Source organism: Chaetodon trifascialis, chromosome 15 (genome assembly GCF_039877785.1).
Source record: "Chaetodon trifascialis isolate fChaTrf1 chromosome 15, fChaTrf1.hap1, whole genome shotgun sequence".
In the NCBI taxonomy this organism is placed as follows: domain Eukaryota; kingdom Metazoa; phylum Chordata; class Actinopteri; order Chaetodontiformes; family Chaetodontidae; genus Chaetodon; species Chaetodon trifascialis.
Genome location: NC_092070.1, coordinates 18304125 through 18328273, shown reverse-complemented (window position 1 = coordinate 18328273; position 24149 = coordinate 18304125). Strand labels below are relative to the sequence as shown.

At 44.8% G+C, this 24149-nt stretch overlaps 1 protein-coding gene across 1 annotated transcript in view; it reads left to right on the top strand.

The window, feature by feature from the left end:
* The first annotated feature begins 481 nt into the window (after positions 1-481).
* Positions 482-24149, top strand: part of notch3 (notch receptor 3) — a 29571-nt gene continuing 5903 nt past the window's right edge. Inside the window, exons 1-25 of the mRNA XM_070980521.1 lie at positions 482-723; positions 1802-1874; positions 13023-13165; positions 13277-13612; positions 14294-14416; positions 14524-14757; positions 14854-15009; positions 15127-15312; positions 16403-16516; positions 17839-17952; positions 18909-19142; positions 19408-19518; positions 19624-19816; positions 19972-20117; positions 20425-20658; positions 20798-20950; positions 21076-21304; positions 21446-21647; positions 21763-21919; positions 22023-22207; positions 22320-22452; positions 22567-22824; positions 22928-23040; positions 23156-23685; positions 23775-24101. Of these exons, the coding sequence (XP_070836622.1) occupies positions 663-723; positions 1802-1874; positions 13023-13165; positions 13277-13612; positions 14294-14416; positions 14524-14757; positions 14854-15009; positions 15127-15312; positions 16403-16516; positions 17839-17952; positions 18909-19142; positions 19408-19518; positions 19624-19816; positions 19972-20117; positions 20425-20658; positions 20798-20950; positions 21076-21304; positions 21446-21647; positions 21763-21919; positions 22023-22207; positions 22320-22452; positions 22567-22824; positions 22928-23040; positions 23156-23685; positions 23775-24101 (4745 nt within the window). The 5' untranslated portion in view covers positions 482-662. The remainder of the gene's footprint in view (positions 724-1801; positions 1875-13022; positions 13166-13276; positions 13613-14293; positions 14417-14523; positions 14758-14853; positions 15010-15126; positions 15313-16402; positions 16517-17838; positions 17953-18908; positions 19143-19407; positions 19519-19623; positions 19817-19971; positions 20118-20424; positions 20659-20797; positions 20951-21075; positions 21305-21445; positions 21648-21762; positions 21920-22022; positions 22208-22319; positions 22453-22566; positions 22825-22927; positions 23041-23155; positions 23686-23774; positions 24102-24149) is intronic.

The window sequence follows — 24149 nt, the reverse complement described above, 5'->3', positions numbered from 1 at the left end:
ATGTCACAACTTTTCAATCAATGTCTCAGCAAAGTACTCATGTCTGTCCAGAGCTGCGTGGCCGCCTTGGAACTCTAATCAGTTCATCCTCTCAGTTGTTTGGGAGTGAAATAAACTATTCCATTTTTGCTGCAAGACTGTGTGTGTGTGTGTGTGTGTGTGTGTGTGTGTGTGTGTGTGTGTGTGTGTGTGTGTGTGTGTGTGTGTGTGTGTGTGTGTGTGTGTGTGTGTGTGTGTGTGTGCGTGGGTGGGTGGGTGGGTGGTTAGTGTTGTCGGTGCGTAAAAGTCCCTGTTGGGAGGCTCTGCGCACAGACTATCTCGTGCGGGGGTGAGCGGGAGGGAGGGGAGAGAGAGAGAGAGAGAGAGAGAGAGAGAGAGAGAGAGAGAGAGAGAGAGAGAGAGAGGAGGGGGGGCGGAGCAGACGCTGGGACAAATCGAGAAGGAAAAGTTTTTCAAAAGTTTCAGGAGGTTAACCGAGAATCACAGCAGCCGTGGCCGAGCTGCGGAGGATAATACGGGATTGGGACCTAACGCTCCTCTCTCCGGCTGACTTTATGAGAAAATCCCCATCGCTTTTGGAGCCTTTATTTTTACGTGAACTTAATAAAGGATGTATTTTGACTAAAAGCCCGACTTGAAACGCTGGAAACTTTTCCACCGAAATGGAAGGGAATATTCCATGGATTATTTTGTCATTTTTATTGTTTATGCATATCTGTGAAGGTAAGTCTAGTTAAATGCATTTCTAAATATTGGGGCTATGGGTAGACTGGACATGTCTGGGCAGCCAACGTACGGGTCCAAATAAAACTGGAGCTATCTTTGACTATAGGTTACCAAAGAGCACTGATAAGTTTTAGTATAAAACTTTTTTTCTTGTTCTTGGTAGTTTATTGGTAGTTTGAGTTACAGATAATAATGGGCAAGCTCCATAGTTTCCCAAAGCCCTGGAATAATTAAACCACAAAATAGCCTATAACAGAATGCCTACCGGAGACGTTTTCACGCATCACGTGTCAAAATAGGCTATAACACACATTCACACATACTCAAGCTCGCATTGCTGTATAGAAATGATGTTTTTTACAGATTCCATCCTTTCTGCAATGTTTGTTTTTTCTCTGCTGGACACATCTGATGGCCCTACATCAGCAATGCTGCTCCACCGAGTTAACAAATCCCGAAGTGTAGCATTGGCTCCTGTAACATCAGCAGCCCTTTAACAGACTGGCAGAGGAGAATGGGCATGTGCAACGATCACAAGTTTTCCAAACTGCATTAATTGTACATGGGTGTTAGAGTGAATTTTTAAGATAAAGCAGGGAGTGATGAGCAAGAGTTACTCCCTCTTTCTGAACAAAGACCTTTCAAACAACTGAATATCTTTTCCCCTCAGAGCGGTTGAGCAATGACAGATATGATGCATTAACGTGCACAAGGCAGAGCTGTCAGCATGTATCTCTGTCAGGGAAATACAGACGTTGGTCTGTTTTTGACTAAGTATGCAGCGGACATGCGGGTGTGTCTGCAAGATGCCACAAGTGGCCAAGGCCTGCTATCTGGAAAGACATGCTTGAAATCTGCATCACTCAGTTTAAAGGGGTTACAGAGTGTGTCCATGATGTTTTACAGAGAGTATAAAGACCTCCTACACCTATATTTATTCCAGTGGTACATTATTCATAGTTCTGCTGGGATTTATTGCTCGAATGATTACATGTTCCTCTTTAGGCTGAAGTGAATGACATTAAGTAATTCATCAGATGTGTGGTTCAGTAACTAATTTCTCAATTTTCCACAGGGTTCCGTTGCGTGGATAAATACAGACCTTGTGAAAATGGAGCTACATGCTTAGAATCACCCTCTCGATGCCTGTAAGTGAAACATATGTAAAGATGTAAGACATGTGGGTCAGTTTCCTGTCAGCAAAGCCTCCAGTCTGCATTTTGTCTTCCCTCAAACCTTCATAAACTCATCTTTTGAAGGGCGTTCAAGTCAAAAGTGGAGGTCTTGTGTGGAAATGGATTTACTCAGGCTGTTTATCAGTTGGATGTTCAGAGGTTTAGGGGAAATACTAATTTCCAGTGTGATGCCAAGTCTGAAACAATAAAGTGAACATGCCCTCTTTAAATCCTGCTGGCTGTTAATTTACAACATTCACATAAGGTGGTGAAAGATTTGGCAAATTGATTAGGCCAACAGAGACAAGCATCAACAAGCCTCTACATGTTATGCTGCCACACTCATCTCTTGCACCTGTTAAAGGGCTTTGCTGGATATAAATCACAGTATTATGCTGCACAACGCATGAGCAAAGTTTTCCTTCTGTCTTTTTTCATTGTTCTTTTCAGTGTGGGATATTTTTCCTCAATGTAGAGTTTATTTTTCACAAGCAACAGCGGTTAATTAAGGCATAAAAAAAAAACTTTTTTGCTTAATTTTCTTTGTTTCCTGCCTACTGTGGGCATTTTTGAGCTCTCACATCTTTTGACAGTGATAAGGCTTTTGTTTTTCAAATAGGTGAGGGGGGTTGTGTGGGACCCTTTTACAATAGTCAAGTTAAATAGCCTACAGTGTCTTGCCTGGGGGTCATTTACCCTTTAGCTCAGGAAACATGCCTGAGTGTTTGAGATGGAGGAGATACAGTCATTGAAAGAACAAAAACGCCTTGGTTGCCAGCCTTGGTTGCCAGCTGCTCCAAAACAGTAAATTTATTATTTTATTGGAGTTATTTGCAGTTTACAACACTGAAGGGTTCAAAGTTGAACCAATGCCACGAATTCGCTTGTCACAAGCAAATATGAGTCAGATTTTTTAATGAACATTTCTTCAAACACAAAACTATTTACATAGTTTTAGAAAGTGAATATTCTGCCAATAGTAGCCATTGCACACTAGCCAATGAGTAACTTGACTGCATGTGTAGCAACTCCCACCCACATTTTTTAAATCATTAGCTGGAGCCAAGATGGGTGAGTGTCATTAAGTGAGTAAATGTATAATTTTATGCTGCCAGATCTTTTTTTTTTTCTTCTTCTTCTTTTTTTCCAGCATATCTGACATTTCCTGAGCAAATCATTTATTTTCAATACCACACAGAAATAGCACTTCCTACTGGGAGTGAAAGTGAACACAACACTCTCATTGCATAGCTTAGTGTTTACATTAATCTCCATATTTACTGTCATTCCATCACAGGGGAGGTGTTTTCTTTTGGAAGACACCACCCATTCATCATTTGTGCTCCTTTAGTCCTGTGTGTTGTGTACATGTATGTGTTAAAAGTGTAGGAGTTGGGCATGTGTAATCGCTATGCTGGTTCAGTGCTAAGAAAAAGAAGCACTTAAAGTACTAAGAGAAAGATTTTCTAATGGAAGGGGACATCAAATGTCATACCACACAGTGTAAAAAGAGTCCACAGCAGGGCAGAGCACTGGAACGGAGCTTGGCCACATGAGAGTGGTCAGACCAGTCATAGACAGAGGTGAGTAGTGGAGCCACCCCACCCCTTCCCCTGGGAGCCTGCAGAAACAGGAGATCCAGAACAGTAGAAAAGATCCTTTCTTCTACCAGATACCTGCCTGTAACCTTGCACCATCAGAACAGGGTGTAGAGAAGGAGAGAAGAAAGGCCCCAGCAAAGCAAGGCCAGTACAGAGTAGAAAGACAGAAACAAAATGCAGATACAGATACATGTTTTGGCATTTGAAAAGAATTTGGAGAACCAGGACAGAACAACCTTGCTGGAAATCACCACTGTTCCACAGAACCCCACACATTGTTCTGTGTTCATCTGATCCTAGTTGTCCAACCACTTAATTTTTCAGCAAGTAGCTTTTCAAGTCACAGTAATACTGCGTTTTTGGCGTCTACCATTGTCACTGTCCCAGATACCAATGTATCCTCTGTCTTGTTGGCAAACGCATCTATGATACTACACTATAGCTTGGACTTGCAGGATCTCAAAGTTCTCTCATAGGTCTCTATATTGTTAGTTTCTTAATGTGTCTCTGAGTGTGCTGACTTCCTCCTCGGGTGATTTAGTAAAGGTTGCAGGCCAGAGTTGCTGATAGGGGATTAGAGTAGTAATCCTCAGTTAACTGTTCAAGTGAGCAAACTCTGATATCCATTTCACTTGTTTCAGTGACCCAGTAAAAATCTGTTAATTCTTTTAGTCTGAATGGGTTGAGCATCCCAACCTGGTTCCAAAACCACACCAACCTAGGCACTAACTTGCAACAGACATTGGCTGCGACTGATGGTCAGATGGTTGAAAATGATGTAGAATGAGTGGTTGCATTGATTACACACACTCAGTTTTGCATGGCAGTGACCACTGTGTTGTCATTGAAGTCTGAGATCATTCTTAGCGATGACGTAAGTGCAGCTACAGTTGTAAACCAGGGTCTTGTGTGGATAGAGATACCAGTTGTTTGCCAACTCCAACCGGCAGGCTGATATGAGTAACTTTTTGTGGAGCTTGGACTCTTTGTCATTATATGGGTTTGTGTGAGAGATGGTCTAATTGAGGCAGGTTAAATAAGTTTAATGAAGCTCACTCCCATTGACATGGAAGCATGTCATAACTTTATGGCATGGGCATATCCTTCCCTGTCATACCAGTTTGCTTTGTTTGAGGGCTGTGGATAAGCTCTACATGTGGGAGAGATTTTATAGTTTCTAAAGGTGCTCAGAAACTGCTGCTCTGCAAACCATCATCCTGAGTTAAATGCTCACTACATCAGAACTTATTTGGAAATGTGTTTCATCACCCAGTAAAGCGCATTAAATCTTTTGTGAAAAAGGAAAAGCCACTGCATGCGAAATTGTTCTTTGTAATTTTCATCAAGGCAATTCCTCACAATGTGCATAAAAATATGTTGATGGAAATATAGCTTCTGTGGTGATAAGCAAGTTGTAAATAGCACTGCCTAAGATGATGTAGATTCAAAATTTAAATCCACCTTGTAGTGTGAGGCTTTATCAACATTTTTCGATCTCTGTGATGCACAATGAATATTTTTCAAGTAATCGTTCAATGTTGCCCAGAGTTTTGAACTTGACCGTGAAGGTTTGATAGTGTCACGGAGAGTGTGGCCTTCTAGGTGAGCAGGAGTCAGGAAGTCCAGTTGAAGAGCCTTTGGCCCCTTCAGCTCCACCCTGAGAGCAGAATGTGCCGCATAGAGAGGGCCACAGTGGCGTGGCCGGAGGAGAGATAATTAGGCAGATTGAGAGGGTGTCATTCAGAGAGGATCCAGCTGGAGGGATTGGACTGGGGGTAGGGAATGGGTAGAGGGAGGCTGGGAAGGAGGGAGGGAGTGGTGGGGGCTGGGGGCTGTGTAGAGGACAGCTGGTGGATGTTGTGATGGTAATCCAGTGAAGTCAGATCTTGACAAAGGGGAAGCATAGGGCCAGGTGCTGCCATTGAGCAGTCAGCCGCCCCCATACTGTGAGAGACAAGCTCGTGGAGGAATGAAGCCGGTAGCTCACAGTCCCTCTTGCACATGTTGCCTCTCTCACAGTGCAGGAGCAAACAGGTCCACTCTTTCTCTCTCTGCGTGTTGTCCCAGCTCCGGCGGCTCATCCTCTGCCTCTGTCTCTCAGCACAGTGGCAGATCGCAGATTAGGACCAACACTTTCCCCTCAGATCCTCCAGATTGAATAGAAATAAATGTGGGGCTTCACCGCTGTGTGAGGCCCATGGATGGATACAGTGGTCCTCTTTATGTTATTAATGCTTTGCCCTTGGCCTCAGTAGCTGAGTTAGCCTATAAATTGTGAGTGTTTTTTTATGACCCGGCAGCAACTCCCAACCTCTTAGATCATGACGAAAGAGGACATCTTTGACTTTGATAGGGAACAGACTGCCCAATGAGTGCGGAGTTTCTCTCATAAAAAGCTTGCATCTGCCTACTTTATTTAGCTTATGTCAAGAACACAAGCAAAAGCAAGAATTGTACATGTGTTTGAGGAGAAAGGACACATACTATTTCTCCTTTTTTTTTTTTTTTTCAACAAGGAAATTACAATTTTCCCTACAGCCTTTTCCAAATGGGAAACGCAGCACCTAATTCACTTCAGTTAATCTCAAAAAAGATTAGCATTTTTGAGTAACACAATTCACTAAGATATGGAAATATGCCAAGGGACCATAGCAAAGGGACAGATTATATTGTTAGCTTAGTTCAAAGTACCTCAGGGCTAGTGTTTTCTTTGGCATCTTTATGGTGGATTAGAAAGGAATGCTTAGTAAGATTCCTCCTGTCCCTCTGGTGCTTTCAGGTTATTGTCCACACCTCCCATCTATTCACCCTGGTAGCCCCTTCAGGAATGTCTTTAACAATACTGTCAGCCTAGTCTCAATGAAAATGGGATGTTTGGAATGACTTGTTTGATTTGCAATTAGTTACTTGGCAATTTTGTCAGGCAACATATAGCCCATATCACTCATGCAGTCCTGACAGGCAGATGGAGCCACTGCCGTGTCATTATCCAAGAAAGCTGATGCATTGCAGACCCAGTAGTTTCAAATGACTTCATTGGAGGAGAGTGGTTATGTGAGTGCTATCTGAGCAAGAGGTTACACCATCATAGGGATGATTTGTTGTCCCTTTCTCTCTCTGGGTCATGACTGGAAACTGGGATCTGTGGTTCCCAGGCCCCGTCACAGGAAGTGGTGCCTTCTGACCTCTCTGCTACGCACATCCTGTCTTATCTGAGAAGCTTAAGCAGCTTACTCAGTGTACGTCGGTCTCCATGCTCGTCAACTTTCTCATCTTTTGCCTCATTTTTTTTCATCCTCCTTTCTCACAACATAGCTACATTGTGCCAAAATTGCTTCATCCTGTATTACTTGGAACTTATATCTGAGTATGTTGAAATGAAAAATTGTGTGCTTACACATGTCATACATATCCAGAAAACTAGTCCAGTGTGCTTGTGTATTATTATTCATTTTGGAGTCAAAGTTTGTCTGAACCATGTGCTTATGTGGGGTTAAGCCTGCCTCTGAAATCTCATCCCCTGGCTGTTTGTCCTTATCCGGGAGATGATGACTTCTGATGAAACATTCAGGCAGGCCTGACTGAAATAACTGAGGACCGCCAGCAAAATTTCCCTACCCTCTCCCTCCCCTTTAGAAGAGGAAGGGATGGGTCCATCATTAAATGATTCAGGAAAAGGCATTCACTTTTCCACTAAGCACACTTTCTACAGACAACCAGGCAGCATTTTGCAAATATGTATTTTATTTTTCCTAATTTGAGAATCATCAGACATCATTTGGGACTAATATGCTCTGCCACATAAAAATGAAACATAGTTGCTGCATTATTGTAATTTGTTTTTGAAATGTTTCATTAGGTACGACTGGCCCACATCCTTATTCAACATCTGTAGCAGTTCTTTGGGTGACAGCAGTAGACAAAAGAAGCAGACAGACATTCTCTGGCTGTTTTCCTCAGCTTATCACCAAGAATCTTTGCCAGAGCACCTAAAACAAATGTCATTTCAGGACTATAAGCATTTGAGAGTCTGTGCTGGTCTCAGTCAATCAGTTTCCATCAACATTATTAAAATACAACTTTTTTTTTTTCCAGACGATGTTGTACGTATATTAAATCCACATTAATTGTGCAGCAAATGTTTGCTGTGAAAGTAATACGGGTCATGAGAAGGTTTAAGATATCTTTTGTCTCATTGTGTTTGTACCGTTAAGGCTAACTTGAGACAAAACATTGACCAAGGCTTTGTAGTTGATCTTTCATGTTTGGTTTGGGATGGGGTATTTTAAATTTCAAAGTTTTAACAAAATCTGGTTCAGTTTAGGTGGTTGGGTGGGGTTTTTGTGGTTGAGTTCAGTGGAGAATGCTTTGAAGGACCTCGACCCAGGGATTCATGCAATGTGGTTATGGGCAAAAGCGTTGCTATTTGAAAAATGTCAGGGAGTATTCTTCCAAAAATCTGTTGACACTTGAGACGCAATTGTTCCAATAGTGCATGAGATAAAAGTGTGAAAACTACTAGCTCTTGTCTGGCCCTTTTCATAGCAGTATTGCTGAGCACAAGAGTGCATTTCACATTCTATTGGTGCAAAAGAAATGTGCCACTGAATTTATATTCTTACATGTAAGTATAGACAAGTCTGAGTGTTTAGGGGCCATCAGAGATGAGTAGAATGCACTGCCAACTGTCTAGCTCTTTGGTCAGATGCATTACTGCCTTTCCTCAAGAGAAACTTAAATGTCCTTATATTCACATGTTTAATATTCATGCTCTAGGGGTGCTCTGGAAACCTCCCTCTGGAGATTTCAATACCTCCATTGTGTGCCTAAGCACAATTGTTGAAACAAACTTTGCACTTTAAACTGTGCAACACGAATCCTTTTCGACATGATCATACTTAATTACCAGACTGAATCGGTCCCGCATGGCGCTTAGTGCTACCTGCATATGTAGGGGATCAGTCCTCTGAAGTGCCCCAACTGTCCTTATGAAACCCTGTCTCCCAACAACCCCTTTTTCTCACTCCGGCTCTCTCTCACCATGGGTTACTGTTGCCAGGCTACAGCCCAGGCCTGTTGGTCCGTGTAAGCCCAGGCCTGAAAGACTAGCTGTTTGGGTCACTGCTCCCCCCCAACACTTTCATACAAAGGAGTTCTGACTACTTTAGCTCTTTTATTTGGGCCACAAAACACTCCCCAACCCCCAATCTGGCTCTTTGCTGAGAAAGGGAGAGCCAAGCTGAGGAGACCAGAGTAGAAGAGGCTGTTTGAAGGAAGGGGGATGTGGATGGGCTCCTGTTGGCAGTGCAGTGTCAGTATGGGCTCACATAAATGAGAAGAGCTGGTTCTTGCCTGCTTGTGGAAGGAGGGGGTGAGGGAAAGAGGCCTGTGTTGAGAGAAAGAGACAGTGTTGTAAGAGTTTCCCCAAAGATTCATATTTCTTTTGAGCAACCTCAGGTTCAGAAGGTTTAGTAAATGTTGATGAGCTCTTCTCATGCCATATAGAAGTTAAAATCTTCTCCCAAGGCAAAAGACTGTGGTTCTGCTGTTGCTCTTCCTCTCTATATGTCTTAGAAAATGCACTCTGAGATAGGAAATCTCCTTTATACTTGTTGCTTTGTGGAGCATGACTGTGTGTATGAACCGTGTCAGAGATTACAGCCTCTTTGTTCACAGGTGAGCCACCCTTTGACCTCTGGCAGAGAAGCTACTATTGTATAGGAGAGGATGAGCTCAGGTTACCCTGCACTGACCCAGAAAGCAGGAAAACTGGCATTATGTTACACAAGTATAGGTGACAGAACTTGCTTCTCTAAATCAAACGCTTTTGTCAGAAGCTTTGTCATACTTGATGCAGAACAACTAAGGAATCACACATACACTGGCATGTCATATTTCAAATTACAAAAATGTTTCATACTGTCATTTGCACTTAAGATCTTCTCTAATAAATGTTTCCATCATTTTCTTCCCTCTTTTGTATTTTATTTTTCTGTGGATTTTCTCTTCTCTGGGTTCACAATACCCTTACTCAGAGGCTGAGGCTGGTTGTAAGTTTCTTTTCTTTGTGTTTGGGCGTGCAGTGATTGTTGCATGTTTGCTTTGTTGCAGTGGTGCCTTTGTGTAACAGTCCTAGAAATGTTTTAAGAGGAACCATTAGTGCATGTGTTTGTGAAAGATGGCCACGTCTCTTGAGTGGTGTTAAATGGCCTATGTGTTTGTGTGTGTTGGTTACTGGTTTTTGTCCCATGAGACATGAGACATGAGACAAAAACATGCAGTTGTTTTGGCTTAAAGTCTGGCAGGAGAGGTAGATGCCAGACACCCAGAAGTGCACTGACAGATGTGGACAGATGCACGGTCCATGGGCTGCAGCTGGCAGAAGTCCTCACATGTGTTGACATGGAGAGATTACCCACTCTGGCCATCCCTCCGCTGCACTCAAAGACCTCCTCCTCATCTGCTGCACTCTTTTCCTCAAAGGTCAGAAGTCGGCACTCACTAAATACAACTCAGGGGCCCATTGCACAACAGCAGTCTGCACCTGCCTTCCACATCCTCCACAAATAAGGCTGGACCCAGTCGAAGGCACAATTCCTGTCCAGCTTTTCCCAGAGGCAGTGGAATCCACGTGGTTATAAAGAGTCTGATAAGGAGACTCTCAAGTGCACCAGGACAAAGTTGCATGTCTCTCACAGTCTCTGCACTGATAGCACTCTGATTTGTGTGTTATGGGAGTAGTATGTTGGCAATGAGTCAGGTATAGACAAAAGAATGTGTGTTTTGGCTGCTCAGTTCAGTGTGCATTTGTAAGAGGGAACAGATTATTTATCAGACATAACTTCTTTCGCCATTCTTATACACCCACACACACACACCAGTGCACTTCACGCTCATTGCTCAAGACACATTAATCCAAATACCTAGTATTTTAGTATCTGTATTGCAACATCAACACGTCCTTTGATACGCTCTTCAGTATTTCCTTATACGGGTTGTAAATTATTCTCTGTCCGCAGAGAGACACAATGGTCTTTGGAGGACAACATCCTGTTAAGACTATGGCTATTTGCCTTTCATCAGCAGTCAGATGCCCACATTAGAGTGGTTCCAGAAGAATTGGACAGTTTTGTATTTTTCAACTCTATGCTCAACTTTCTTCCTTTCAAAGCCCTCTTTGTGCCACATTTGTGTTTTATTTTTTAGTGACACCCCAGATTCCAGACATAGTTAATTTGCCTCTAAATAAACCCCGCCAAGCCATGACAAATAGCCATGGGGACCAAGGGTGGGGGGTGGGGAGGGTGACTGGTTAGGTGTCAGGCTCGCTTGTTCGTCTGTGAGGTTGCTAGGGCAACAGGGATTGTGCATTTCACAGTGAGTGCAGTGTTTTCAGAGCAAGGGACGAGGGATTACAGGAAATATGACATGACATTCTTTCTGGACCAGACCACTCTCATCCTCTTCGTCGCTCTCTACACCAGTTGCACCTTTCTAAAGACATTCTCTCCTCCAGAGCAGCCCCACCCCACTCCCGGCAGCCTGACTGACATTATCATCACAATTAGACGGGGGACCTCTGACATCTGACCTCTCAGCGCGTGAGAGGAGGGGGTTGTTGGGTGGGGGGCAGCCAAGCTGGCGTTCATGGGGCCTTTAGGAGATGGAAGAGTAGCTGTAGTAACTCCCTTTCAACATCACAACCAGTGCAGCTTCACTTCCTGACGGGCTCAGTCTCAGTGCCACAGTGCTGACTTTGTACTGTAGTGCTAGAAAAATCTTCATTCCCAATGGCATTTATAGTTGTTACACTTAGATAGTTGATTCATTTTATATAACAACACACTATTAAGCATTTATTTTTCTGCACTGTTTCTATGTATATACACATGCATGAGTATTGGCCTGTGTGCCTAACTCCTGCGTGCTTCGCCCTGTGGCTCCTCCATTTCCTCCACTATTGTCTTGATAAAGCTGTAAAAAAGCCAAACAAAACTGAGTAGTCTCCAGCTTTTCCTGAACCAGAGCAGAACAGTCAGAAAGAAAGCAGGCAATTTCAGTGAAAATCTAGATCTGGATCAGTTCACTCTCTTCATCCTTACCTGGAGCTGCTTCAGTCATAATTAGTCATAGTTCATTAGATTGGGGTCAAAAAATCACATCAAAAAAGTAAAAGATGAACACCAGTGTGGTGGTAATGTTCCTGTAAAAGGGAACAGATGAAAACCCATTGTTGATCCTGCCCAGGGGTTCTTCTCCAATGAAAGAGAAGACAGAGCCCAAGGGCGGGCCAAAACCCAGCCGTCACTGCCCTGTCAACAGCATCAAACAGCCTGTTTGAAGAGGGGGCTTATACCCATCCAGGGGCTCCACTGTGGGTGTCAAGTTACCAGCTCATACTGGACTGACTCCTTAGTGAGTCTACACTCCCATAGTACCTCTGCAGAGAGCTATAGGAAGCCCTGTTTGTATGTTTATCTCTACTTCTTAGTGGAGCAGTTATAGGTCAGGCTTTCACAGAGTCTACACAGCCTGATCAGCAGCAGCTTCAGTCATCCACCTGTGTCTACACAGGATGCATTCACGCACAGTATTGTGAAGGTCACCCATTTTTTGGCAGCACTCATATCTCTATACACAATCACTCTAGTTATGTGTGTAAAATGAAAGAAAATAGATTTGAGGTATAAAAATGGGCATCATATATCGTACAGCACGGGTGAAACACAAGCAATTATGTGGCCTGTGTAGGCAGCTGTATTGATTGAAATAGAAGCATATATGTTGCATCAGATGGGCATGAAACAACTGAAAACAGCAACTGAAAAAACAGCTGAAACTCCCTATGTTTAGACAAATTGGAAACATATCAATAATGCCCTGTTCTACTTGTACACAGTCAGAGGAGGATGTGTTGTTTCATTCAAATACCACAGCTGCTTCTCCAATTCGCTTAATGCGTGCTGTGTGTAGTCCTCATTTTTCTCATGTCAGTGTTTTTTGGCAGTTGTTAAGTTTCCAGACTGCTGTTTCTGGGTGTGTTCTTTTTCATATATGAGAACAGAAACAAGAGCTGAGGTGCGGAAAAACTGTAACAGTGGAGGAATGTTAGCTGACATGGAGAAGCTGAGGCTTTCCAGCTGGAAATAACAGAGTGCATGCCTTGAGAAGCTTATAAGACACAGAGAGATGGCCTCCCTCCATCCTCATATTTTAAAATTTTGCTTGTGAGTGTATGTCAGTCTCATTCCACGAACAATGAATTGCATGATTTGTGCTTGTGGGGTAAGCTAAGTTAATGCAAATTCAATCCAGGGGCCAGAAGCATTTCTAATGCCAAGGTATGAGTCAGGCAGCAGGCCTTGCCAAGGTGTCACTGGCCCCTGATTGCCAAACCTAGAACATGATGGAAATTGGGCTACATGCAGTGTCACGGCTCTGTCTGAAATACGTGAGTGTGTCAGCTGACCTGCAGGACAAAGACATCCTAATGTGTATGTGTGTGAATATGTTTTTCTAGTTGTCGTCCTGGATTCATTGGTCCTCTCTGTCAGCACCTGGATCCCTGTCATCGATCGCCATGTCTGAATGGAGCAGCTTGCAAGAGCCAGGTCGTCAATGGTATCCCACAATTCACCTGCGTGTGTCAGAGAGGGTTCAGAGGTACACTTGTCACTTCTATCGTTAATTTTTCTTCAGTAGAAAGATCTGATCTGTGAAGGGGGCCTGAAAGTGTCCATTTTAACTAAACACAATTCACTATGTAATCTCCAGGCCAAGACTGCTCCCTCATTGATGCCTGTGCCACAAGTCCCTGTGCCAATGGTGCCCGGTGTGCCAATTGGAATAACCACTACAACTGTTCGTGCCCACCTGGCTTCCAGGGAAAGAACTGCCGCAATGACATCGATGAGTGCCGCAAGCCTGGCATGTGCCTCAATGGTGGTCTCTGCATTAACACCCATGGGTCCTTCCACTGCCAGTGCCAACCTGGATACAGTGGGCGCACATGTGAGGTGTCCATCCTTCCTTGTGCCCCATCTCAGTGCCTGAATGGGGGCACCTGTCGACAGACCAGTGACCATTCCTACGAGTGTGCTTGCCTACCAGGTATATACTGTAGCTCTCTGTCAGCATAATAGAACACACATGCACACACAAGAGAAATAAGCGCCAGTGTGCAGACCCTGCTGTTTTCCCAGGCTCTCAGCACAGTGCTAGAGGCATACAGATTTTCCCAGACTGATGACGTAGCTGTTAGTGCTGTTACTGGGATTTACTCCTCTGTCCCAGGTCAGCTTCCTGTGTGCTATTAATAGCTACTGATGGGAGATGGGATGGTGGGAGAGTTGAAGAGGCAGCCTGTCGGCATTCTACTCCCCTCTGCTCTGTTCACAACTGAAGGAATTTACTTTATGGACCTTCTGGTTTCCCACTGGGGAGCTGACAGGAAATGTCTCTTGCCAGAGAGGAAGTCATTGAAACTGTGAAGATTATAAAACAAGCAAACACTGCAGGGAGTGCAGACCTCTGAAGCAGGCAGGAGTCATGGCTGTTGTTGGCATCGTATGGGAACCATCATGAGAAGATGTAAACAATCAGACACCCTCTGAACCTTTTTACTGCCCACATTGTCCCAAACCTCCTCTAGTGTGGGAAATATGACTCAAAGTTATGAGTAGAAATGTTTAGTGTCTGGAACAGGGACCACTGAATGTTTAATAAACTCTGAGTTTGTATGTGCTACTGTGTCTGCGTATCATAAGTCTTCTCTCTCTTCCTCTGTTTCAGGGTTTGAGGGACACAACTGTGAGAATAATGTGGATGACTGTCCAGGTCACAAGTGTATGAATGGAGGAATATGTGTGGACGGAGTCAACACTTACAATTGTCAGTGCCCACCAGAGTGGACAGGTACAGTTCTAGTTCCATCATATATACTTATATAATATAAAGCATATACATATCTATATGTATCATGATGAGAATGTGTGAGCCAATATGTGATGTAACCACACTAGGGCAATACTGTGCTGAGGATGTCAACGAGTGCCTCATGCAACCAAACGCCTGCCATAATGGCGGTACTTGCTTCAACACCATTGGTGGTCATACCTGCGTTTGCGTTAATGGTTGGACTGGAGATGACTGCAGTGAGAACATTGATGACTGTGCCATAGCTGTTTGCTTCAATGGTGCCACCTGCCATGACCGTGTAGCGTCCTTCTTCTGCGAGTGCCCAGTTGGAAAGACAGGTAAGTGGGTTTATCAGATGTCCTTTGTGCCCCTCTTAGTCCTCGCTGCTAAATTGTTAATAACTGATAACTTATTGTGTTGCACTTTCTCCACAGGTTTGCTGTGCCACCTTGATGATGCATGTGTGAGTAACCCCTGTAACGACGGTGCAGTGTGTGACACCAACCCACTTAACGGCCGCGCCATTTGCACCTGTCCTGCTGGCTTTGTAGGAGGTGCCTGCAACCAAGACATGGATGAGTGTTCAATTGGTAAGGCTGCAGAGTTTTGTTGTTGTTGTTGTTGTTTGCGGTCATATGCTCATATAGTCTGCTTTGTCTTTTGTTTGAGTGTGTTTCACATACTGAACCCCAGCTTTCTACACACAGGCGCCAACCCATGTGAGCATTTTGGAAAATGTGTGAACACAGAGGGCTCCTTCCAGTGTCAGTGCGGTCGGGGATATGCTGGTCCACGATGTGAGATTGACATCAATGAATGCCTGTCCATGCCCTGCCAGAATGATGCCACTTGCCTGGACCGCATTGGAGAGTTCACCTGCATCTGCATGCCAGGTATTCAGACCTTTTAAATCATACTTCAGCAATAAAACAATACAGAACACGTCAATTAAGCCTGATGTCATTCACATGGGACAATCCAAAACCAATAGCAGAGTTGAACAACTGATTATTTAAACTTGACCTTCTGAAGTATCATTATCTGCAGTCCTGCCATACTGACTGCAAGTGTAGACTGTTATGTAATACATTCCCATTGACGCTGGGGGTATGGAGCCACTGCTCTACTCTCAGTGCACTGTACAGGCCAGACAGGGTATTAGTTTGGACTAAGGGATGGTTTGGACATTCAGTGACAAAAACACAGTGAAACTCTCACGCACAGTCCTACATGCATCCTGGGGTTTTGGGAACTATACAAATTAGAGCTGGGAGTCGGGTCTATAGGACTGGATGTGAGAGAGGGCCAGCAGTTAGGGGGAGGAGTGTGCTGTGAATACTAATGAGTGGTAGAGTGGTGGGAATGGAGCGGAACAATAGGGCCCCTCTGTGCTCCACTTTGCACCCCTCATACACACAGAGAGGGAAAGAGGCCTTTTCCCAGAGCCTCTCCCCCTCCCCCTTCATTTCCAGAGACAGAGCCTTCCTCTTCACCCTCCTCATCATCAGCCAGCCTGGCAAAGCTCATGTGGAGCTGATGATTATTTCTGATTCCACGCTAGCCTCTCCCCAGGGGCAGCACTCTGATCCACACTCTATTTCACCTCAATGAAGGAGGCCTTCATAGTTTGCTAACACAAAATGTATTACATGCATCTGGTGAATGTGCCCCTGACCCAGGGAGGGGTAAGGCCCCATGAACAGTAGGGTGTGGTGATTTCACGTCAGAAGAGTGGGAATGCTGTGGATGCTTCAGGGATCTTTTATTCCATCCCTTGGCACAGCAGAGACCTGTGTCAGAAACACTGAAGTCTCCTATGAGGAAAAAAAGTTTTCCTCAGATTCTTTCCTCATCACAAAGAATACACACAATCACATGGACCCTGTGCTGGCTTGAATGGACATGCCCGTACATAAAAACTGAAAATAGTGAATCTGCTTCAACTGCAAAAATGTGAATTCAGTTTGAACTTCTGTCTTCCAGGCTACATGGGGACCTACTGTGAGATTGACGTAGATGACTGTGAGAGTAACCCATGTGTAAATGACGGCATCTGTCGGGATATGGTCAATGGCTTCACATGCACCTGCCAGCCAGGTAAGACTTTTTTGACAGTCCTTTATTCCTTCTCCCTGTGTTTATTTCTGTTCCTGTTAACAACTCCAATTCAGCGACAGCGGCAGTGAGAACAGAAAGCCAAAGTTTAAATGCCCCCAGAACCAGAGGAGGGAGGGTCAGCCTTGCTACTTCTGCCTTCTGGTGTTTAGAGCCACCACTCATATAAAAAGGCAGGCCCAAAAGCCTGCCTATCTTCTCCTCATGCCTGAACAAAGACACTATTGTGACCCCCGCCCCCCTCCTCTGTGGAATGTGGAAGGGACAGCAGTCTCCCTCATCCTGCCCTGGTGGTGGTGGAGAACAGCAGTCCTGCTAATGAAATTCTTTTCCAGGTCCGCAATTTACATCTGGGACAGACGTCCCCCTCCACCCCCCATCTAGCTATTGAGCCGGTGGAGCTGATGTAGGAGGGGGGGGGGGGGGTGTTCCCTAGAAGAGAAAACAATCCCATGTCTCCTCTAACCCCCCCATGCACGCGCGCACGCACACACACACACACACACACACACACACACACACACACACACACACACACACACACACACACACACACACACACACACACACTCTTTTCTTGTCTTTTTTTGCAGTCCAAGCACCAACACACAGACCATCTTGACACTGTTAATCAACTGAGCAGTGTGCTACCAATGCACCAATTCACCCCCGTCTGGGCACTGTGCCCACTGATTTCAGGCCTGCTCAGTTCTCAAGCTTTTCAAGCTAGTACATTTGACACATAGATGTTATTATTATTATTATTATTGTTGTTGTTGTTGTTGTTGTTGTTGTTGTTGTTGTTGTTGTTGTTGTTGTTGTTGTTGTTGTCTACACATTGCATATAAAATATTATACCTAACAGAGTCCTGACATTCTAGTAGGCATTGGGCAAATACTCCAAAATGTTGTATACTTGCAAATGTAGCTCACTTCAAGTGAGGGGAAGCTGCATAAGTTGCATTTTGCTGATATTATTATAATTGTAGATATTCCATACCACCTGAGCAGTATTGATCTGTTTTCAGATCCACCATGTATGCATTAGATTGTAAATTTCCCCTCAAAAACATTATCAAGGTCACAGGTTTTCCCATGCATCTTGTAGTGGTCATCCCAGCACTGGTCCAAGTGCACAGATGACATGTCTTTAACCAGTCGAGACGCACTCAAACCAGACGTCACTAGCCTACCCTAAGACCTCTGCCCTTCTGAGAAGAGACAAAACTGCCCTCTGACCTGAGCATGGGCCCTTCCACTGGACCTTCTTTCTGACCCTTCACCTCTGTGTTTGCATGTCCCAGGGTTTACCGGCACCATGTGTCAGATCGACATAGATGAGTGCGCAAGCACACCCTGCCAGAATGGAGCAAAATGCTACGACCGGCCCAATGGGTTTGAGTGCCGCTGTGCTGAAGGTAAGGGCTTCTGTATCTAATGGTTCTCATGGAAAGTTGTTCAACAGTACACAGCTCAAGATGTCTTCCCAGGCAGAAGAGCAGATGAGCCTTAACCACTTGTTGGGCTGTGTTTGGTCTTTGTTAAGTGTTCAGTGTTTTGGGGGGTCAGCTTTCTCTGGATGTCTGCTGGCCAAGCCGACTGACTTGAGGCCCCTAATCCCACTCTTTCGTTCATCGGCTCTCAGGATCATGGGGTCACTGAGGACCAGCGGTTGCCAAGAAAGGAGCCGTGGTCATCACCCCGACATCTGTTCATCTGTTAAACCCCCACACACCACCTTATGCTGCATCTTTACTTTCATTCCTTTACATTCAGCCATGTCCATGTTTGAAAACAAGCCCAGATACCATGAGCTACAGTAAAGTTTGCCACAAAGGTTGCATGTATGCAGTCATGCTGACTGTGTGTATACATCGATATTTAATATGTTTATTTGGATCTATGCCTACGAAGGAGCCTGCTTCATTGTTTCAGTGGCCAGCTGCTTGGTATTCCCTGTGTTTGTGGGCCCCTTCTGTTGAGTGAAGTGGCCCTGTTTGACGTGGTGCAGTCTATTGTTCCCTCCGCCACTGAGAACAAAAGCAGGACTGGGAGGCCTGTGTAGGGCCCTTCTTTACTGCTTTGCCCAACTCAGCACTGCACTACACACATACCACACAAACCACTTGCACTGTCGACATGGAAACCACAGTGATCAGACCCCAAAACTGTAGAAGCTTTTATAAAGAAAAAGTGGGGAAACAGACAAGTTCAATGAAATAACAAATGCATTGGGAAAAAGGGGGAAATTGGGAATGTATCCGTTTTGTAATGAAAAAGGAAAAGCCTCTCAGGCAACAAAAGATTGAAGCTTTGCTGCATCAGATGACCAGAACCTTAACATCAATCTCCATTTATGTTTTTTTCTCTTTAGGTTATGAAGGGACACTCTGTGAGAATAATATCAACAACTGTCAGCCTGACCCGTGCCACCATGGTACTTGCGTAGATGGCATTGCCAGCTACACCTGTAACTGCGATGCTGGCTACACAGGCTATCGCTGTGAGAACCAGCTCAATGAGTGCCACAGCAACCCTTGTCAGAATGGGGGCAAGTGTGTAGACCTGGTAAACAAGTACATCTGCCAATGCCAGCATGGGACCTCAGGTAAGAGGGAGAACTCCATAAACACGTAGTCAGACCTTGTTCAATTCAAACCTTTGAATTAGTCATTTAAAAAATTAATAGCTAGTCAGGCTTTTTCAGGCGTCTGCAAAAGATGTGGCTGTTGAGGGTGATAATATGAAATAAATACATGAAAATATACTATTTTCATTTAGATTTTCTACATTGAAGCATATTTTATACTAGTTTTAAAATGTTTACAATATTCCTAAAAGCCTAATGTAAAAACTCTTCTTTTCCAACATAGGCACAAACTGTGAGATAAACTTTGATGATTGTGCCAGTAGCCCATGTGACTATGGCATCTGCAAAGATGGCATCAATCGCTATGACTGTGTTTGCAAACCTGGCTTTACAGGTAAGCCGCTCTGAAAGTGAAACCACAAATTTACAATGAAAAGTCAGTCCTCATTGGAAATGTTGACTAACACGCTTTAATTATGTCTAAAATGTCTCCTGCCAGGTCCCAAGTGTAATGTGGAGATAGATGAGTGTGCCTCTAGCCCCTGTAGGAATGGGGGGACATGTGTGGATGAGGAGAATGGATTTCATTGCCAGTGTCCTGAGGGCTTTAAGCCCCCTTACTGTTACTCCCAGGTGGACGAATGTGGCAGCAGCCCATGTGTCCATGGCTCATGCAGGGATGACATCAATGGGTATGAACTTTCACAGCATTTGGCACAGTTTAATGTGATTCATATGGCCACTTACCTGCCTTTCCAAGTAGAAACTTGTCATGGCCACCTTGCAAACTTGTTGTTTCAACTTGCACATTAATTCATTGTTATTGACTGCACTCCTGTATTTCCAGTTACCGCTGTGACTGTGAGCCCGGATGGGTGGGGAAGAACTGTGACCTGGACAGGAATGACTGTTTGCCGAGTCCCTGCCAGAATGCTGGCACGTGCATCGACCAGCTCAATGGCTTCACCTGCAAGTGTCGCCAAGGCTTCAGAGGTGAGAGGGTGGCATAGCAGCACGACACACAGCAACCACCAGAGCTGTCGATATCAAGAACTACAGTTTAAAGAGAGGAACAGACATATTCATCACATGCAGTTATTGAAGTTGTAACTGAGTATCTTACTTTTTTTTTATTTATTATTTATTTTAATGTAGAATTTTCCTACCATGTCTTCCATTGTTTTCCTTCCTCTCAGTGATAATTGTCTACCACCCCCTATTGGTGTATCAAAAATGTGCAGATACATTCAGCGTCAGGCCAAGTCTCAGGCTCATCAAGTCTTCTCTGCCCCTCCTACAGGCAACCTCTGCCAGGTGAACATCAACGAATGTGCATCCAGTCCCTGTCTTAACAAGGGTACTTGTGTGGACGGTGTGGCAAGTTTCACCTGTCTGTGTGAGCTTCCATACAGTGGACCCACTTGTGCTGATGTCCTCACCCCTTGCTCACCTAACCCTTGTGCCAATCATGCTGTGTGCACGCACACTCCAGACTACTTGGGCTATAAATGTAACTGCCAGCCAGGATGGCAAGGTTAGCAATCTTTGTACTTCTCAGTGCCTGCTCATTTGTTGTGAGATAATCTGTCTGGAAGCTTTTTAGAAAGTCATAATGCATAAACAGGCATGATCCTGAGTGAAACTTTACTCTACCCTTCTTTTGCATTCCTCAGGTCAGTTGTGTAACATAGATGTGAATGAATGCATCTCAAACCCCTGCAAGAACCGCGGGACCTGCACAAACACACTTGGAGGCTTCCTGTGCTCCTGCAGAGCTGGATATACTGGGCTGACCTGTGAAACAGATATCAATGACTGTTCCCCCAGTGAGTGATCATGAAACATCAGCATGCTGAATTACTATAATTGTCCTTTGTTGTCAAACACAATACCAGGTCCATGTGCATTTACTGTACTTGACCAAAGTTGTCCTTTCCTTTTGTGCTATCAGATCCCTGCCTAAGTGGAGGTTCCTGCACAGATGGGGTGAACAACTTCCACTGTAGCTGCCTGCCAGGCTTCACTGGGCCCCGCTGTGCCTTAGAGATCAATGAATGCCAGAGTTCCCCCTGCAAAAATGGAGGCACATGCACAGACTATGTTAACTCCTACACCTGCACCTGTAGGCCTGGCTTTACTGGCATCCACTGTGAGACCAACACCCCTGATTGCACAGAAAGGTGAGTGTGTGTTTATGTTTGCATTATGGCGATATCTCATGTACTTAATCAATCTGCTCATATACACACGTACATATAAAAGTCCTGAATATGACAATATAACTGCAAAATTTAAAACAATATTTTTACTTGTATCGACAGCTCTTGCTTCAATGGAGGGACGTGCACAGATAAAATCAATGGCTATTCCTGTACCTGCCGCTCAGGCTTCACTGGCTCCCACTGCCAGTACGAAGTCAATGAGTGTGACTCCCAGCCCTGCCTCAATGGCGGCATCTGCCAAGATGCCCTGGACACCTTCCGTTGCTCTTGTCCTAAAGGCTACACTGGCAACCGCTGCCAGGTACCCACACACTCACGCTCTTGAAAGGTCTTGTTAAGGCCTTGAGTCTTCTTCATACCTTTGTTTTTTACACAATAAGAAATGTTGACAAGTTCTATACCTCTTGCCTACCCAGACTCCAGTTGACTGGTGCAGACGCTCATCTCCCTGCCAAAATGGAGGACGCTGTCGCCAAAAAGATTCCTCCTTCATCTGTGATTGTACTAACGGCTGGTCTGGACGTTACTGTGACATCCCTAGGGTCTCCTGTGAAACAGCTGCTCGCCAGAGAGGTATTATTACATTCTGTAGATGATGACATTTGAACTCTTGGCCTGTGTTTGTATGGTAACTGAGTAATTATAGCAAATTTTTTTCCCAAATCTTTCTAATCAGGGCTCCAGACAGATGAGCTTTGCCACCATGGTGGTCACTGTGTCAACACTGGGAATACTCATTATTGTAAATGTCCTGCTGACTACACTGGAAGCTATTGCGAAAGTCAAGTGGACCACTGTGAAGACAAACCCTGCCGCAATGGTGCCACCTGCAGGGGATATGTGGGCGGGTACCAGTGTGACGTGAGTCCAATGCTTTGTCAATATCATGTGCTTGTCGGTCAGATTTCTGCAAAATCGTTATTCACATGGTGCTTTTAGAGATAATGTAATTGACATCTGCATTTTTTTACAGTGTATGCCAGGATATACTGGACAGAACTGCGAGATAGAGATCAATGAGTGCCAGTCTCATCCTTGCCAGAATGGAGGAACTTGCATTGATCTGGTGGGACATTACATCTGCTCCTGCCCTCCTGGCACACTGGGTATGCAAGCACATATTCAACAGAAACCTGTCTCTATTACGAAAGTGACTTCACTGTATGTGAATAAACGATAATAGAGTCATAGTAGTATTTAATGATCCTCTCCTTTTAAAGGTGTTCTCTGTGAGATCAATGAAGATGACTGTGCTCCACCCCTGAGGCTGCGCAGTGTTCCTCCTAAGTGCCTGAATAATGGTACTTGTGTGGACAGAGTCGGCGGATACCGTTGCAATTGTCCCCCTGGATTCACAGGAGAAAGATGTGAGGGAGACATAAATGAGTGTCTATCTAACCCTTGCAACCCCTCCAACAGTCTTGACTGCATCCAGCTGCCTAATGACTACCAATGTGTCTGCAAGCCTGGCTTCACAGGTAAGACAACTGTAGGCTTCCCCTGGCCTCTCAATGTCAATTCTCTTTATATCAAATACTGTCTTCCAATGGAAGAGCTTTACCATCAATATATTTATTTCAGGTCGGAGGTGTCAGAGCAGGTTCAGTGTGTGTGAATCCCAGCCTTGCCAGAACGGAGGAGCCTGTTCTGTATCCAGCAGCTCTGCACTGGGATACACCTGCACATGTCAGCTTGTAAGTATACATTCACATTAGGGGTTTAAACACCTCATTTGATTTTGTAGTTTGTGCATTATAAGTAGTTATAAGAAGTTTTCAATCTAAGTGCATAAATGACATCTATTTTCAGGGTTATACTGGGCCCAATTGTGAAAGAAGCATGTCCTGTCGGGAGCTGTCTTGTTACAATGGAGGTAGCTGTGCACTTACCACAAGGGGGGCACGTTGCACCTGCCAGCCTGGTTATGGCGGGCCCCAGTGTCAGCACCGCAGTAATGAAGGCTGCGCCTCTCAGCCCTGCCGAAATGGAGGATTGTGCACTGAAGAGACCAGCTTCCCATTCTTTCACTGCCAGTGTCCCAGTGGCTGGATTGGCAAACAGTGCGAGCAGAGCAGCAGATCCCTTGAGCTCCCAACACCCTCATGCCCTCTAACAGACTGTCTTGGCAAAGCCAATGATGGTGTTTGTGACAAAGAATGTAACACATTCTCTTGTCGCTGGGACGGTGGCGACTGTTCTCTAGCAGTAAACCCCTGGGTTCATTGTGCAGACCCTCGCTGCTGGCGTGTCTTCAACAACAGCCAGTGTGATGAAGCCTGCAACAATGCTGACTGTCTGTTTGACAACTTTGACTGCAAAAACAAGGAGAAAGTTTGCAAGTGAGTTTACTGTTACTGTCTTAAAATCTGTCTTTTCTGTACTGATCTGAGAAGACTTCAGCTGATCCTTCTGATTTTGTCATCCCCAGTCCAATATATGAAACCTACTGTATCGACCACTACGCTGATGGACTGTGTGACCAGGGCTGTAACACAGAGGAGTGTGGCTGGGATGGCTTTGACTGTGCGGTGAAGGTTCCAGAAGTCCTTGCTGATGGTGTCTTGGTTTTGGTTGTCCTACTGCCTCCAGAGGAGCTTCTCCGCACCAGCACAGCTTTTCTGCAGAAACTAAGTGCTATCCTTCACACTACTCTGCGCTTTCGGCTGGACCAAAATGGAGAAGCCATGATCCGCCCCTACACCCGCCAAGAGGCACGCCTCAAGCGGGAGCTGCAGCCTCAACAGGAGGTTATCGGGTCAGTCAGGCATACAGTATACACAAAGCTGTAGTCTTTCATGTGGAT